The 19,118-nt window shown below is 39.2% G+C and overlaps 2 protein-coding genes across 2 annotated transcripts; both read right to left on the bottom strand.

Moving 5' to 3' along the window:
• Positions 1-4,235: 4,235 nt before the first annotated feature.
• Positions 4,236-8,981, bottom strand: LOC311065468 (uncharacterized protein). Its single transcript, XM_084085832.1, has 9 exons — positions 8,895-8,981; positions 8,711-8,764; positions 8,016-8,066; positions 7,867-7,931; positions 7,437-7,484; positions 6,284-6,356; positions 5,778-5,931; positions 5,267-5,374; positions 4,236-4,973 (listed from the first exon to the last, which is right to left on the bottom strand). The coding sequence occupies exons 2-9, from the start codon at positions 8,717-8,719 to the stop codon at positions 4,861-4,863; spliced, it is 621 nt and encodes a 206-aa protein (XP_083941958.1). The 5' UTR covers positions 8,720-8,764; positions 8,895-8,981; the 3' UTR covers positions 4,236-4,860.
• Positions 8,982-10,882: 1,901 nt separating this feature from the next.
• On the bottom strand, positions 10,883-18,097 carry LOC311033955 (uncharacterized protein; the record flags this gene model as incomplete). Its single annotated transcript, XM_084041693.1, has 13 exons — positions 10,883-10,942; positions 11,107-11,190; positions 11,331-11,378; positions 11,468-11,590; positions 11,769-11,860; positions 12,027-12,185; positions 12,361-13,011; positions 13,105-13,246; positions 13,343-13,536; positions 13,641-13,745; positions 14,303-14,507; positions 15,842-16,888; positions 18,092-18,097. 13 exons carry the CDS (start codon positions 18,095-18,097, stop codon positions 10,883-10,885), a joined length of 2,916 nt encoding a protein of 971 aa, XP_083897819.1.
• Between the last annotated feature and the right edge of the window lie 1,021 nt (positions 18,098-19,118).

The raw sequence follows: 19,118 nt of genomic DNA, 5'->3' as shown, positions 1-19,118 counted from the left end.
CGTGTTTTTCCGATTACTTTTTTCATTTATTTTATTTACATTTTTTATTGTATTTTATTTTTTTAATTTTCCCAAAAAATATTAAAAATACATACCGTATGTCCCTGTGTGAGGAAAGTTATATGGGCGCGTCCGGGCTGAAGAGCTGATAAATAATCTGTTGTCCGATTGTGTCAGCGCCCCCTAGTGGCCAAATTATTCAAGAAGCCCAATAACCCTAATTTTCAGAACCACATGTTTGTGTGTGAGGAAAGTTATATGGACGCGTCCGGGGTGAAGAGCTGATCAATAATACGTTGTCCGATTGTTTCAGCGCCCCCTAGGGGCCGATATAATAGTGAAAAACTGTTTGAAAGGAGTAAAAACAAAATTGGACACCTGTTTCTGGGTCAGCGCGTCGCCCCGAACGCGCCCATATAACTCTTCTCGCACACGGCCTTACCATTCTCCTTAATTGGCTAGGGTCAAATGTCAAGTTATTACGCGCAATAAAGTGATATATCTCGAAATCGATGCATTTTTAGAATCCACCTTTCGGATATGTTGTACAGCTTGCCAAGGCGCACGCGTGGATGTCTTGTTTGTCCCGGTACGACACTCCTAAGTTGACCTCCTACACTTTCAGAAGGCACATAGAGTCTTATATCTTAAGACCATATCAAAGGACAAAGTCAGAAATAGAAATGTGTCGTAACGGGACAAACAAGACATCCACATGTGCGTCTCAGCCAGCTCTACAACATATCCAAAAAGTGGACCCTAAGTCCTTATCGTATTCGAGATATTGAGCAAGATAGCGAAGCCGTAACCATAGCCAATTAAGGGATAATTAAATCATGATTTGATATTAGGGTTTGATTATTTCAAATTTTAGCATTATTTTACGTGTAGATTTGGAAAAAAAAAATATCGGAGTGATCACAGGCTTGGAACACCCTAAAACCAACCAGGTAGTGGCCTTTTGAGGCACTTCCTGTTGTCCGAGAAAAAAGAAACTTGCATATTTGGAATCAGCGCCATCACATTAGTCTAAAGCCAGAGTCTCGAAGAAAAATACAATTTCTAAAAATTTAACGAGGGTTGACCTTTGCAGTCTTTTCGCTGACCTTTGAGCTTTATCAGTGTCAAAAAAAATCAGGGCCGGTGCCAAAAAATCCGGCTTGCTCTCAATATGGATTGAGAGAAGTTTCGGATTTAAAAAAAATATCTGGAGCGATTAGTTACAGATTTTGTGCTCAACAAAATCAGTTTTTTATACAAAAGTCAACGTCCAATCTTTTTGGTGACCGTTTGTATTTCCCAAGGTCCTAGAAAATCGAGACCTATCCCATTCAATTCAGCGTCTTTTTTTTAGTCTGAAAAGGTGTTTTTTAATTTAAAAATAAAATATTTTTTAAAAATGTGAGAAAAGCTAAACCTTTAACTATTTCAAAAATCTATAACTTCTTATTAAACAATTCTAGACTATTGATGTAACCTACCATTCGACTCAATATCATATAAATAAGAGGGTGGAAGGGTCAAAATAAAATAATAATATGTTTGTGAAAAAAGCTTCAAGTTTACTAAACTTTAACGCTTGTTTAAACCACTTTCTAAGGGTCATACAAAATCGAGACCTAGCCCATTCGATTCAGCGTCCTCTTCTGAGTCTGAAAACGTGTTTTTTAATTTAAAAAAAATATTTTTGAAAAATGTGAGAAAAGCTTAACTTTGAACTATTTCAAAAATCTATAACTTCTTATTGAAAAGTTGTAGACTATTGATGTAACCCACCATTCGACATAACCAGGGTTGACCTTTGCAGTCTTTTTGCTGACCTTTGAGCTTTATCAGTGTCACATGTACATATACATATACGTATATGTTATATTATGCATATAAATAGATAAATACAAACACCAAAATTATCCTCACTTATAATGTTAAGTAAGGATTACTGAAAAAACATTAGTTTAATAACAAATCCTCCTCACTTATAATGTTAAGTAAAGGTTACTGAAAAGACATTAGTTTAATACAAATCTCCTCACTTATAATGTTTAGTAAGGATTACTGAAAAGACATAAGTTTAATAAAACACTAAAAGTCATCCTCACTTATAATGTTAAGTAAAGATTACTGAAAAGACATTAGTTTACTTACAAATCCTCCTCACTTTATAATGTTAAGTAAGGGTTACTGAAAAGACGAAGTTTAATTACTTTCCTCACCAGAAAGTTGACTCTACTAGATTTCATCTAGTAGAGTCAACAAATTAAGCCGAAATGAGTAAAGAGTACTCTTTCTTTTAAGTAAGGTCTACCATTACATGAAATCAGATTTTACAGTGTGTGTGTGTGTGTGTGTGTGTGTGTGTGTGTGTGTGTGTGTGTGTGTGTGTGTGTGTGTGTGTGTGTGTGTGTGTGTGTGTGTGTGTGTGTGTGTGTGTGTATATATATATATATATATATATATATATATATATATATATATATATATATATATATATATATATATATATATATATATATATATATACAGTGTATATATACAGTGTATATATGTATATATGGGCATGGCGTGTCACAAAAAGTACATTTATGACATCTCAAAAAGAGAAGGATGGATTTATGCATAACTTTGTGTGAGTTTGTCATAGGCTAAGGAATCAGTTCTTCCTTAGCCTATGACAAACTCACACAAAGTTATGCATAAATCCATCCTTATCATAAATGTACTTTTTGTGACATGCTATGCCCATTGCCATGCCCCCTCTTGGCAAAAATACATGGATTTTTTTTATATATCTTGCTATAAATATCTTATAACAAACAGACAGACAGACAAGACAAAACATTAGAATATTACATAGGGCTGATGGAGCATAAGGCTGAGGGAACATAGGGCTGAGGGAACATAGGGTCTGTTTTGGGATGAGGGAACATAGGGCTGAGGGAACATAGGGCTGAGGGAACATAGGGTTGAGGGAACTTGAGTACGCTCCCATGGAAGGAACATAGGTGTGAGGGTACATAGGGCTGAGGGAACATCGGGAAGACCCCATTGGGATTTATGAGCAAAATGAGAACTGAAAAAAGTTAAAACAAAAACAAAAATGTGCCACGGATGAGGCAAAGTCTTGCCACGGACACATCTGTCCTTTTACAGATATGTTGGTGATCACAGGTCCTGTTATATATTTGTGCTATATTTTGATTCTAATTTTCATGTGAACCTCTCTCACTGGTCATTTGGCATCATACTATTATGAAATGGCAACATGGGCAATGGGAACACAGGTCATAAAAATGGATTTAATGCATGTGTAACTGTCAGAATGGTATAATTTACTACATCTCTTGTTGTATTAGACACAACTTATGCCAGAGCTGTACACTCACACTGACAGGCAAACACTAAACATTATTTTGGGCCTCTTTTTCAGTACGTCTCACCCAAGGAAACTTTGAAAAGTCTAGCATTGTATATGTTATTTTTGTGCAAGACAGTACTTCTGTTCTAGTTTTATGAAATGATAATCTAACACCCTACACCAGTGGTTCTCAACCTGTGGGTCAGGACCCCAGGAGGGTCTTCACGTTTTTTTGATGACACTGAAGTGACAAGAGAATTTAATGCCTAAAAATAATTAAAAGAATGACCAAATAATACCATTTGGCTAGTGCATCAAAAGTAACAAACTGAAAAATAGTCGACATTGGCCAAATTGTCAAATAGTATAAGAAAGTATAAAATATGGATAGAACCTAGCCAAACAAAATGTAATGCATTAACTCCCACAATTCCAAGTGCTTGAGGGGGTCCCCAGTTCAAATATATGAACTGGGGGTTACAGCCTCAAAAGGTTGAGAACCACTCAGGGTACCGATTTAATCTCAACTCAGCCTGGTTGCAGCCTAGTTTTGAAATCTACATAGAACTTGATTTTATTTAATAACACAGCCAACATATTAAACAGTTGTAGTCTGTACATATATTATGTATATGCAAGCAGGCTAGTATAATAAAACAAACAAATGGTACACAAGAGATTTTATTTATAATTCAAATTTGTTGACATCGAGGCTCACAGAAACACCATGATATTGTCATCATCTGGATGTTCCGGGCCACATCACAGCCCGGTTCAGTATACTGTGAGATTCGTTAAGAGTACAAAGTAGCTGATGCAAATGTTCTGCATGGCATGATCTTCAAATGAACACTTGTGCAATAAACCAGTGATTCTCAAACTGGGATCCTGGGTAGGGAGGGACCACCAGGAATCATTAAGTGGGCTCCAGGGGGTCCCCAGATACAGTAGTTGGAACTAGTGGTGTAAAAAGTAACAAAGCACATCTCAAGAACTGAGGTACTACTTTACTTGGCATTTCCATTTTTCAATAGGCCTACTTTATATAGGCTACTATTGACTCTGCTACATATTGTTCTTTTCACTCCACTACATTTTACCAGCTTAACAGATTTAAAACGTACAATACCTGTTTTACACACAGGGTATTTTAAATTAGCCGATCTATAAGGTAAGCTCACAACATGAAGCTAATAGTACTTTTCTATCAAGTAACATTTTGAATACATGACTTTTATTCATACAACATAGCATCTTCATAAGCTTATTGCAACTTTTTTTCTTTATCTTTCTTTTTATTAGAGGCTTTGGTGGTATAAAGGGTTTTGGAAATGGGACTGAAACATTTTTCTTGTTACTTATTGCAACTTTTATTAAGTGAAAACTAAAAAATACATTTTGACCCAAATAGACCATACAGGTCTATAACTCTGAGCTTTCCATTTGGTTCCATTTGTACAGTCTCAGTTGACAGTAAAGGTGAACCAGGGACTGAGACCCCAAGGTCACTCCAACGTCTGTCCAACAGCCTGGCAGAACTGGTCGCAATAACCAGCATGGGAGTTGTCGGAATCGTAGACTCCCTGCAGAATCCCTCGTCTTCCTCTTCCAACATACCCTGTGGGTTTAAAAAAAACAAAAAAAAAACATAGGCCATGTTAGAAGGCCCCTCTATTTTCTATTGATTACCACTTTGAGGAAAGCATTAGTGTATATAAACCCAGACTCTGGTCAGTGTTCTGCCCAGACACTTCAATTTGTGTATGTTTCTTGTATTTCAAAATACACCCCCAGTAAAACACACACTGTCTTTGCAATGTTTATGTATTTCCTTTATAGCAAACTGCTTTCACTGCCAGGGTAGCAATAACTGAAAGAATAGTCATCACATTTCCAAGAATAAGTTCATACCTGGCATGTTTTTGAAAATGCTGCCGCATTGCATGCATACACTCAGTGTATACATGCGGTAGTACTCCTCTCTGTAGGATGCACTGAATTGACTCCAATTTCCCACACCTGTAGAAGAACAGGGAATAAGTTGATTACTAATTTATTTTATACAAAAACACACAAGTGTGATTGACTTGGAGTTACAGTACATAGATGGGTTTCCTGACGACGTCACAGTGACGAATCAGTGAAGAATCAGTGTGCGTGCGCAGACTGACACCAAATGAACCCACAGCTCATAAGATGCAATGGAAAAGTGGTTACTGCAAAAATGCCTCCCATCAAACTTTCAGATGCTGTTTTTCTCCCAGTGTGGAGGAAGAATATTTAAGGTTTTTACTGTGATCTTTCACTCTTGAAATATATAATCCTTGGTTTATATTGTGTGTAAACAAATAATAGCAAAACTGAGTGTATTTCTCCATAAACATCTATAAAAAAAGGGGAAAAAAGAAAGAAGAAAACTTACTGTCAAGCCACATAAAGTGGCATTTTTTGCGGAAATAATGTGTTCCCACAACTGCTCGGAAGGTGGAGCACACCAGGGACAACTTCAGAAAGGCTGCGTCTCCCTCCGCAAGGACCACCTCAGCCAGGATGTTGTCCAGGATCTCAGGCGACAACTGAAACAAATCAGATTTAAGCTTTTATTTTTTTTACTTTGCAACTATAAAGCCAAATGTAATTAAAGGCAATACCTGAATTGTTATTAATGAATTCCTGGATGTTTCCAATTAATATCAATATTCCCCAACATACAATTATTTTATTCATTTTTAATTTTGGGGCTTTTTCAGCCTCGGTTGATAGATATATAGTAGGTTGACAGGAAACGGGGAGATGGGGGGGGGGGGGGTTGACATGCAAAGGTTGTCAGGGTCGGGACTCGAACCTGCGACGCTGCAAGGCTTGCATTACAAGGCTTAACCTGTGGCCCAGGCCACAACTAAATTAATCGAAAAATAAATTACATACCTCTTCAATACCAGCAATAGACGACTGCATATTGGCCATGTGCTGCACAAATTCTTGCACCCTTCTTCTCTTCCTGCATAAATGTGAAAATCAAACATTTTACCTTGTTATGATCCAACTAGTTCATCCCATGACTTATTTCGCTCCATTGTGCAGTTTAATAGAAAAATAAGAAATAAATAAATAATTGGCTCCAAAGACTCCCATTCTAACAGGAGGACAGATCTCAAAGTCACTCTGGTAGCACATAAATGAACGCAAACAAAGCTGATTCTGACAATATGTCATCAGGAAACTAACGTCTGTTTTTGTTTCTATAAATAAATCTTGTACTTTGTTACAGTTACGATTTTGTGTGGAAAGAAGAGCAAGTAGGCGGCGTAGGGACACCCAGAGCTTCTGGTCTCTCAAGTTAGCTGGTCTCTCAAGTCTGCTGTGTTGGCTCCAGAGACCAGCTAATCAATCATCACAGTACAGCTTAAGTGTACTTCCACACAAAATAGTACCAAAATAGAACCTTTAAAAATCAATCTTACAAGATTTATTTCTAAAAACAAAAAAGAATCAGTTTTGTTTGTATTCATTTATGTGCTACAAGAGTGAATTTGAGATCTGTCCTCCTGTTAGAATGGGAGTCTATGGAGCCAATTATTTATTTATTTCTTATTTTTCTAATAAACTGCACAATGGAGCGAAATAAGTCATGGGATGAACTAGTTGGATCATAACAAGGTAGGAAATCAACCCAAACCTCTAGAATAGAGGTCTTGTCCTTTAACCACTTGAACCCCATATGTGTATCTGGAGTCCCCCAGGGCTCAAAGCGTGTCTTTTCTGTTATTGTGGAGAAAGCTTCCATTGACAATAAACGCTCGATAAGCTCACAACGCAACGCGTCAAGTTGTGAGCTTGTCAGTCTGCTATTGTCAGTGGAAGCTTTCCTCACTATACCAATGCTGGGGTGTAAGTGGTTAAAAGGTGTTAAATGTATATATTACAGTGAAAAATCCTCCTGATGCAGACAGAGGTAGCACTAAAACATTACTCTTACTGTATGAACACTGAACAATCACTTTCTGAAAGGCAATAGGACACAATACAAATACAAAACTCATATTGGTTCTAAATTATGCGTCTTTGGGAATACACTAACCATTGTCGTTTGTCCATCACCACATCTTCACATTTCCTCTTCCTTGACCTAAAAAAAAACATTAATAGATGTCAGAAAACTCAAACAATCATCGTTACCAACTTAATCCATTCAGGACTAAAATGCATTTTGAGACCGTAACGTTTATCCACTTTAGCCATTATTTTATGCTTTATCTATTGAAAATTCGAGGAAATGTGTGCAAATCTATGAATATTCTTTCAGGGCATACATTTTTAACTCAAGTGTCTACTTTTGGATGGGTCACTGAAACAGGGGGGTCTGGCGGCCAAATTACACATAATTTTGAGGCTCCTTGACATGAAAAATATTGAGAAACAGCGATAAAAACATCTTTAGAAAACTGTTGGCGTTCAGAAGACATTTTTAGAATCGAACGCAGGCCTGAAAAGAATAACCTTGTTCATACCTTTGGTGTTCCATATTGTCCAACAAAAGCTGGCACCACCACCTCCTTAGATCTGGCATATCATGCTAGTAGATAAAGACAGATGTGTAAGTCACTGCACTTTCTATCCTGAAATATTTATTAACAATTTTAGACCTTTAAGCACTCACCCAAGTGAAGTCAAAGGAGTCGGACCAATCCATTGCCATGTACAGTGCATACTGTAACACATTATAAACAACTGATTACATCCTATTCATGTTAGAGAACGTAGTAGTTGATTACAAGTGTTGATGCCGAGGTGCACATTCCCATCACTTGTTCATTTATAATGAATTAATTTAGATAGCGCTTTTCTGAACATGGTTCCAAGGTGCTTTACAGACAATCAAAAATAATATATCAAAACACAAGCAGAATAAAAGAAAGAATAAAGAAAAAGCAGGACATCCAATGAGACAAAAAACAATACAAAAAAATAGCAATACTTAGGAATAGCACTTAACATACAAATGGGTTTTTAAAAGCGATTTAAAAGTGGACAATGACTCTACTAATCTGAGACAGGCCCCATCACCCCGGGTTACAAGGCAAGTGACGGGAGGGTCCTACTTGAGGATCTGAGGCTGCGAGTTGGATTGTGAGGAAACAAGAAGTCCACAATATACTGTAGCTAGGGGCAAGACCATGTAAAGCGGTAATCACTAAAATTTTAATCTGTAAGTTATTCTGCAAGTCACTGGCAGCCAATGCAGGGCTGCTAGGATGGGGGTGATATGGTCACGTTTGTTGATGTTTGTGAGTAGTCTGGCTGCGGAATTCTGAACCATCTGGAGGCGGGATATGGATTTACAGTATAACTTACCATTAACATGAACACACCACAGTCAACGCTGCCTGCTGCTTGTGCTGGAACATTCTGATGAAAATACCAGAAGTTATTAAAAAGTTATCAATTATATGTAAATATATTTAAGGAAATTATATGTCTAATATTCAAATAGATAGCACATTTTACAAGGCATATAAAAATCTAACATTTCTCTCACCTTGTTGCGAACAGCTTCCCAGTTTCCAGGAATCAGCTGGTATGCTATTGTGCTTCAAAAGACAAAAAGAATAGCATGCTGAAATAGGACCACTAAAGACATTTGAAACAGCGAATATAATATCACAATTCCCGTTTGAATTAACTGTCATCACCAGAAACACATCACCAGAAAGATAATACATGCACCACAGTCACTGAGGGCTTCTTTAGAACACAGCAGAAGCAACATTCAACAGTGTTTTTTTTTTTTTTTTTTAAACTCCACTAGGAACACTGAATGGTTCCAAACATATAAGTCCATGCATATTGCATATGCAAGTCCATGCATATGCATATTGACCATGCACAATAACATGCCAAATAATAGTTTATAAATTTTCTGTATTAGGGCTGAACAATTTAGGGAAAATACATTTCTGTATTATGGTTGAACAATTTAAGGAAAATAATATTTATTGGGATTATTTTGACCGAAATTGCGATATGATTGACCAAGATGTCTCTCCAGCACGATACAATTTAATCTTAAAATGGTATTTTGACGCATTTTTCACATTTGAGAAATTGCAGTAGGCCATATCACGATGAGACTAGTTGAGCAGCCCTAATTTTATGAAAGAACAATTCATGTCTTTTCCATATTTGAAACCTGCACAAGGACAACCACGACATATCTCCATAGCCATTGGGCATGGAGGAATCAAGCAGGCGAATCCTCTTAAGTTTAGGAGCCAGTACCTGTAAAATATTCATTTTAGGAATACTGCTGCACAAATCTGTCATGTGGAGAGTACTTCAACTTTACATTATACATTACATTACATTACATTACATTACAGTCATTTAGCAGACGCTTTTATCCAAAGCGACTTACAATAAGTGCATTCAACATAGGTAGGGAACGAAACTACTAATCACCAGAGGTCTTAAGTGCATTTCCTGTAAAATCAAGCAACCAAGAGTATACCTAGCGCTAAGGTAAAAGTGCAATATATCAGCTATCTACTTTCATAAACACATGAGATAAAATAGCCAAATCAAATGAGCACGAGCTAATAGATCCAATACAACAATAGTTCCTACAACTAGTTAACAACAAGTAGGCCAGGCAAAGAGGAAGGGTAGTGTTTCCTGAAGAGATGGGTTTTCAGCCTGCGGCGAAAGATGGGCAGTGACTCTGCTGTCCTGACATCAGTGGGAAGTTCATTCCACCACTGTGTGGCCAGAACAGAAAGAAGTCGTGACCGTGTCGATCGACCAGAAGGACCGTTGAGTGGGGGGGGAGTCAGTCGCCCCGAGGTGGCAGACCGGAGTGGTCGGGCAGGGGTGTGGGCATTGACCAAAACCCGGAGGTAAGAAGGAGCTGTTCCTTTCACTGCCCTATAGGCTAGCACCAGGGTTTTAAACTGAATGCGAGCCGCTACGGGGAGCCAGTGCAGAGAACGGAGAAGGATAGTTGTGTGAGAACTTATTAGCTTCACTTATACAGCTTCACTCCAAGACATTTGATCCACAACATTACCTGTGTTTTAATTGCTAAGTATTTACATTGTACTCATAATCTACTCACAAATATTGGCAAAAAGACCTTATACAGTGGCCCAACTTAAGGAGAGAAATTTGTCATGACACTTACATTTAAATATAAAAAAGAAAATGTGCAGTATCTGTCAGTGTGAGCAAATAATGAAACAACTGTTTACAAACAAAGGAGAGCACAAAAGGGAGAAACGTACAAATAGGTTTGTGACGTGCTGGCAATGCAGATGAAAAGAGGCTGCACAGCTCTTCATCCACGATGCATACAAAATTATTTCAAACCAACGTTTCGACTGGTGACAGTCTGCCAGGAAGACTGTCAAGTCGAAATGTTGTTTGAAATAAATTTGTATGCATCGTGCCTGAAGAGCTGTGCGGCCTCTTTCTTCTCAAACTACCTGTATATACGACAAAGGAACTCTGGCATGATGGCCGTAAAACTTACCCCTAGTATCCAGTGTCGTCCTCTGCATACAGGTAGAAGGATGCAGTCTTTGAATGCTGCATCTGCCTGCATCACAGTCATGACAACAATAAGCTTAGTTTCAACCTGAAGACACTTCTAAATGCACAACCATAGTCTGAGCTGTTTTTGTGTACACAAAGTAAAACCATACACAATACAGGTGTGGAACTTTTTATTAAAACAAAAATAAAAAAATAAAACATACCGGCATTGACAGAGACGGGTCAAGCCTGAGAGGGTCTGGCCAAGTGGCTACGACATAGGCATCCACAGCATGAACATCCTTGCCCTGTAAATAACAGAACAGTTTCAATTATCTAGGTTAATATATATATATATATATATATATAGATATATATATATATATATATATATATATATATACATATGTAGTGTTGATGATTGAAATTGTACTTAAAAATGCTAAACCTTTTGCCCGGCAATCTTGGAGATCAAGGATAAACAACAGTTGATGATCTGTAAAACAAGAAAATCTATTTAGAATGTATTAACACATTCATTCCTAAACTATTTGCAAATATTTGTGTTATTAGAAGTGTACTAACTGTTGCCTCTGCTTCTTTGTCAAATGAGCCAAGATCTAGGAAGTCGTGCCTTTTTAAAGCTGTGTTGCCCAGATGACCAATTAATTCCCTGGATGATTTGGCGTCATCCAAGACATAATCAAGCTGTAAAATTTAAAATTAAATACTTGCATAAAGGAAAAAAACAGATAGTGATTGAAAACAGACTTTTGAATTCCATTATATGAAAAAAAAGAAAAAAGAAAAAAAGAAATACGTTTAATAATGTATGCACATCAGTCCATATGAAACCCATGAGAAGGAAAAAACAACAAACATTTACCCGTGTCAATGGTCCATTGAAATCCGTTTTTGCACAGATGTGGTAAATATGCTTCATTCCACAGCAGTGTTCATCACATACCTGAACAGCTCCTGCAACAGTCAGAAGCCCAACATGTATTAGTATTACTACACCAAACGGTTTCAACATGTGATATTTTGTTTCTGTCTCTGCTGTATTTTTGTTGGTGAATGTTTCTTATGAAACCTTACCAGATATCCATGATAACCAAAATCAATAACTTCATCGTTACAATACCTTCAGCAACAGCAGACAAGTTCCCAGCATGGGCTGATGGTGTGCCGAGGACAGTGGCTCCTCCAGAAGGGGAAGGGGCTTCAGATGCTTCTGTCGTCATAGCATGGGCATCTGTTGCTGCTTCTGTGGGGGCTGTTGTAGCAATAGAGGCTGCTGATGCTGTGGCACAGACAACAGTTGAGCTCATGAGACATTTTATTTGACCAGTATGCATTTACAAAACAATTGTTTAGTGCCAAGAATGACCATATAGTGGATTAATGGTCTGTTGGTAATTGCAGGATGTGATTTTTACTAAAAAGATTGTTACAATATATACTAAGAAAGTACACACCCAAAACTGCCTGCCCATTGTCGTTCAACTGGATTTGCAGTCCACTCCCTAAACTTTGCCTCATGCCGTCAATCTGTTCTCCATTGCGTCGATTGTTGTAGATGTGCAAAATGTTCCGCATTACAAATATATGGGTTGAGGGAGTCATCATATTTAGAAAGTGATTGTTCTTCCTCATTCCACCGAAAAGTTGCTCAGCACACTGGCTATTGACCCAGCCAGATAACTCATGAACAAGGTTTATCTTGCGCAAAATATCCCTCTTGTCCTTCGTGTTTGCCTCATGAAAGCAGTCATAAAGCGCGTAATGCTCTGATGACCCCGTTACTGGGTGGCCATTTTCATCTGGCACTGGCATTTTGGTAGTCAGCCAAGGCAAGCTGACCTTCACGTCCCCTGCAGAGGCCAAGTTGATGTGTTCATCACTAGGATCCAACAGTCTGCCCTCGTGAGGGCTGAAGGGCAAGGATTCCGGCTCTTCTCTGAGGTTTGTATGTGTTGCCAGTCCTCTTGCAAAATCATACAAGGTCACATTGGGGAAATGCTTCATTGATAGCAGCAGATCAGCAAAATCTCTTGGGCTCTCAGCTCTAATGTTAAATTTAACCCCGTACACTACAGCACAAGGACATGTCATCACTGCCCATCCACCTGGCAAAAGAAAGTGATTATACCTGATGAGTAAGTAGTTTCAGTAGAAGCGGGAAAAAAAACTGATGCAATCACAAATATGAATAAACTCACCAGAAGCCCCCCAGACTTTGGAAAACATTTTGTCATATGCTGACCGGTTCTGCATTTCCTGACGGAGCCTCCCTACTAGGTCCATCCTGGAACCCTTCGGATCTATGCCACACTCACTGCAGAGACGACGCACAGCGTCCATCTATGATGTTAAATAGAAAATATTACAGCCCTGATGGATTCAAGAAGGAGAAAACCCCCAAAAAACATAATGAATAACATGACAGAGTGCAAATACCTTAAGTTTTAGAATTTCATCCGTCAGTCGCTCCTCTGTTACACTGAATTCTGCAGCTTCGTTAGGGTTAGTTGGTTTATGGACCTTTTTATATTCTGTGTTGAGGACCACATCAGAATTTCTTGTGTTGGGGCCAATCCACGGTGCCCATTCATGGTAGCTCGGCCTTACCACAAATGGGTTGTGCCTGTCACCTGCAGGAACATTTCAATAATATTAGTACATAATATGGTAAAAACAATTGCAGCACATGCATAAATACCATTAGAAATAGAATCTGGATGTAGACCATACTTACTTGGCACCAGCCCACGACTGACCATTTCCAATGTCACAGACTCCCAGAAGTCTTCAGCATTAACCTTCCCCTTGTAATCCTCGGGCGGTTGCTCAATGTCGCTCACTACGAAATAAACAGAACGTCAACAAATGCAAATGTTGTACTGTTATGAATGATGCTAGGTCAGTGGGCTCATTAGCTATATTCTCATACTTTTCACAAGTCTGGTAGGACTACAATCTGCAGGTTACTAAACTGTTGTAACTGTTTGCCCAGGACCCAAACTAAGCTCAATGCGCCATGTTGAGAGCTTGTACATTGGATAATTTTCATTCATTCTTAAACATTTATTTTTTAATTCATGGTCTTTGATTTATTTTATTTCTTCATTAAATTACTGAAAAAGAATAATTGAATTTGTTTTAAATTCATGATTTGTTTTGCTATTTTGCCCCCCTTGAAACAACAAAATGTAGGGGACACATAAAAATGTTTTCGTGACCCACAAATGTGTCCCTACCCAGTGTTTGTGAAACAGTACTAGTGTACTGTAGATCATGGCAAATATGGCTACAAGAATGCTAAACTAAATTTGATACCAAAATTTACTGACAGTGATGTGTTTCTGTGATCATTTACAGCAAAGTTCAGGGCAATATTTAGTTTATTTATTTGCTTACCAGGCATACTAAAGACTCCCTTTTTGTGAAGGTCCATTACAACGCACACAGGGTGGTGACCACATGTCATGCATGAAAACGTGTACGAGTGCTCCGTTAACGCTTCGAAATGGAGGTAGCCATTCAGAATTCTCTGTTTTGATGGGAATCTTTTGCCGGATGTCTTCTCCATCACCTCGATAGCACTTCCGATGGCATGGTGTGTCTTTAAAAGAAAAAGACAATGCTATATCATACTTATTACAGGTCGGAGTCTTTTATTGCAAACTGTTACAGTATTGTGTAATTCTTTATACCTGGAGACTGTTTCTCAGGAAAACACAAAGATGTAATGATAACACTGTGTGGTCATCAAAATTATGTAGTCCATCACACCACTCCTGGTAGCGGAAGATCATGCCACATCTATGGCAGTACTTGCAGTACGTTGACACTCCTAACAAAAGTATTCAATTATGTTAACAGCTGCTATTTTCTATGATGCATGTTTGCAGTAAGCATCATTAATCATTAAAACTCAAATGATGTTACTTGGAATCTGTAATTGAGAGGCTGGTTCGTCACAATTATAGAAAAGTTGCTTGAAAAAAGGAAAAAGAAAAAAGACAAAAAAAAAAACATACCTTCTATTATGTTGGTCACAGTGACAATTCTAGCTTTTGACGTGATGAGCTGGGGTTCACTGAGCGGGGCATCGCCGGTGCATTCAGTGCAGATGGTTTCATGTGGAACTAGGTGCATCACAAAGTCATCTCTTGAACACGCCACATCAGGTGGAAGTTCAGCAGGTATCTTTTTCTTCATTAAGTAGTGCACCATCCGGGACAGCATAGGGTCATCAGGTGGGTATTGTAGCCCTTGTTCAAGTTCAAGTTGATGTTCCTCCACTTCCTCTTCACCATTTGTAAAGCATTCCTTGAGTGCATCGTCTGTAGTACAAGTAACCTTTTCAAACAGAGCTGGAGTCTCCTGAAACAGATGCCACTTTGCTATACTTTTGTGGATGCAAGACTGTCTAGCTTTTGCACATGGGCAACACCATTCATTCCGTTTAACATTATATGTTACAAGCACTCTACCTAGCCTACTATAGTAAGAAATGCCGGGCTCATATACAGAAATTAGTCTTTTGGTGGGAGGTGCTCCAATCTTGACTAAGCATGAAAGAGGCACTCCATTTGTCTTTGCATCTGTTTGCCGTTGTATGCATTTTTGTTTAGTTTCCTCTCCAAACCACTTTTCCTGGACCATTTTGGACAAAGCATCCTCTCCAAGCGTAGGTGTGTCTGGTCTGGCAGGTGGGCAGTAAGTGAGGGACTGCAGATGGTGGCACTCAAATGGGAAGAGGTTGCTCCTTTGTGCAAAAGACGCAGTTTTCTTGCACATGTCCATTTCACATGTTATCTGTTGATCGGAGCCAAAGGTTTTTTTAATGACATGAATAGGTGTGCTGGATCCTGTAAATGTTTTTTGCACCACAAAAACACCATTTTGGGGATCAACACATTCACAACTCAGATGACATTCAGCTGTTATTACCCTCTTGTTGTCCATGTGCTTTCTTTTCAGGTGTAATCTTAGGTTGCGTCTGTTCATTACAAGCCCACATTGCTCACACGTGACAATCTGCTTCTTTTGTCCTCGCACACGAGCAGTGGTCGGAGGCACAGGTGTAGCTGGAGACACGGTGGAAGCATTGGTCAGAGGAACAGGTGGAGACACGGTGGAAGCACTGGTCAGATGAACAGCTGGAGACACGGTGGAAGCACTGGTCAGAGGAACAGGTGGAGACACGGTGGAAGCACTGGTCAGATGAACAGGTGGAGACACGGTGGAAGCACTGGTCAGATGAACAGCTGGAGACACGGTGGAAGCACTGGTCAGAGGCACAGGTGGAGGTGCAGTCACGGTGGGAGCATGGGGTGTAGATGTGGGTGGAGGTTCCTTGGTCTTGTAAGGGTGCTTCCTTGACAGGTGTACCTTTAAGTTCCCTTTCTCAAGACAAAGACCACACTGCTCACATGTGACAGTCTGCTTTTTACGCACACGAGCAGTTGTCTCAGACAAAGGTGTAGGTGGGACCACAGTGGGCGCATGGGGTGGAGACTTGGGTGGAGGTGCAGCCACAGTGGGAGCATGGGGTGGAAATGTGGGTTCCTTGGTCTTGTAAGGGTGCTTCCTTGACAGATGTACCTTTAAGTTCCGTCTTTCAAGACAAAGACCACACTGCTCACACGTGACAGTCTGCTTTTTCCTCACACAAGCATGGGGTGAAGACATGGGTGTAGCTGGAGACACGGTGGAAGCACTGGTCAGAGGCACAGGTGGAGACACGGTGGAAGCACTGGTCAGAGGCACAGGTGGAGACACGGTGGAAGCACTGGTCAGAGGCACAGGTGGAGACACGGTGGAAGCACTGGTCAGAGGCACAGGTGGAGACACGGTGGAAGCACTGGTCAGAGGCACAGGTGGAGACACGGTGGAAGCACTGGCCAGCTGGAGACACGGTGGAAGCACTGGTGCAGTGGTGGGAGCATGGGGTGGAGGTGCAGCAGGGGAAGCATGGGGTGGAGACGGGATGATATGCTGCAGACACAAACATATCAAAATAGTTAAGACAGCTAATCATTACACGGTGGCTTAACTTACAACAGGAGAAGACACTTTATTAAACCCACTGGTTTAAAACAATCTCTCTCACACACACACACACACACACACACACACACACACACACACACACACACACACACACATCTCTCCCCCTTCATCCTCCCTTCCCCCTCTTCCCTCCCTCCATGTATCATGATTTGGCACTCTTATAAAATTGAATGTACTGTAACTAAGTAGGATATTGTGATAAACTGAAGGATTAAGTATTTCTTTTCATACATGATTTAGACAGTACAGCAATACTATACAGATGATGATATGATGCATTACTGTAGATTAAATTACCCAACAGTATATAAAGTGTTGAGGATTGTTTTAGTAAATTAAATATATAATAAGTGAAATGAATACAGCACTTTAAGGACAACAGGACAGTGACCAGTCACCACACACACAAGTGTCCTCCCCAATTAGTGGGATGGAGCCCTGCTGTGCTTATAGGTAGAGAAAAGCACCTGCAGTTCATGATTGATTTGATTGAATTCGGCCTGATGCCACATTGTTCCAACTCCCCTTTCCCCTGATTTTAGTATTGTTAACTTTATAGGAAATACAATTATTTATTAAAATTGCAAAGTAAAGCTGTTGTCCACGACTGATGGTATTCAAGTAGTTAAAATGAGCTAAAATTAAACATTTGGCTGTAAAATGCAACAAAACGAATTAAAATTCATACTGTATAATAGCAAAACATTGAGAAGGAGCATTTTACTGCACAAAGTAAATTACTTTAACTTTTTATAAGAGTACATTTCGGCATGGTACCATACTTTTTATTTGAATAACGTTTTGAATGCAGGACTTTTACTTATAGTTGGGTGTTTTCACAGTGTGGCATTACTATTTTACTGAATACTTCACCAATACAATAGGTTACTTTGTGCATCACTGCAGGCCTATCTAACATATAGTGAGTAGTGTAACATTACCAGATACAAGTTAAACTTATGTGTTTTACCTACTTTAATACATACACTAACGTAGCCATGCGAGCATGGCTCTATATCGTTGTATGGCTAATACTAATGTAATATTGAGACACTGCAATAATTTGTCGACTCCTAATGACATTTAAATGAAGCTTAGCAGTTTCAGTTACTAGGATTTAACACTCACCGACATAATGATGTGCAGCGCTGCTTTTAAGCATAACTATCACTCAGCAACAACAACAACATACTTCGTTCAGGTCTCGTAGATGAGTAGCACAACAACAACAGATGTTGAGCTGAAACTTCCTCCTTCGGCAGCTCTACTAAAGCCCCGAAACACTAGGGGGCAGTAATGTCGGTCCTGCTGGCTCTGCAGGCCTGTCTGCAGAGCTTGCTGTCTGCAGACCGCCCCGCCCCTTCCCCCAGGCTGCAGCCGTTAGCTTCTCGCTTGCTGGGGAAAGGTCCATGTTTACATTCCATTGCCTGGAAGGACGGCCGGGCGCGCTGTTATTGGCTAGTTGGTTGTTTAGGCAACCGCTGGTTTCAGATACGTTTTTTTTTATTATTTTAAACATTGTCTTATTAGTATTTATTCATCTGTATCATTATAATATTTGGTCTGGGTTTACTGTTGCCTTTTCACTTAGATTTATTTTTTTGTAGTATATGACTATGAGGACCACACACACTGGAGATAATGTTTTATTATAATTTGCTTGTGTGTTAGGTGCTGGTATTTATTGTATATCACATAATTAAAATCAATCAATCAATCAAACATTTGTTTTATAGCTTCTGGTATGTTATTGTCATTGTACTGTTTCGGCTTGGCTTGGCTGTTTAATATTCAAGTAGCCCTGAAACATGACTGTCATATCATGACAGTAATGGATGAACTTCAACCTGGTGTTTGCACCTTGTGCCCCTTGGTCCGTACATCTACATTAACGTTCAAATTTCAAATATAAAGTGCTTATCCTATGGCCACTGATGTTACAACTCTTTACGGGCCCTCAAAATACCCGTATCTTCCATGTTGTTCAATAAAAAGCATTTTAATCTGATTTGTGGCCATTTTGTCCATATTTTCGCCATATGACATAAGGTGTATTGCACTCTGATACATTATAACTCTATGAGAAAATGGCCACTGATCGGATTAAAATGCTTTTTATTGATCAATACGAAAGATAAGGGTACTTCTAAGGAAC

The sequence above is a fragment of the Gymnoscopelus microlampas genome, assembly GCF_963454915.1.
Source record: "Gymnoscopelus microlampas genome assembly, chromosome: 18".
Lineage (NCBI taxonomy): Eukaryota > Metazoa > Chordata > Actinopteri > Myctophiformes > Myctophidae > Gymnoscopelus > Gymnoscopelus microlampas.
This window is presented reverse-complemented; position numbering and strand designations above follow the sequence as displayed.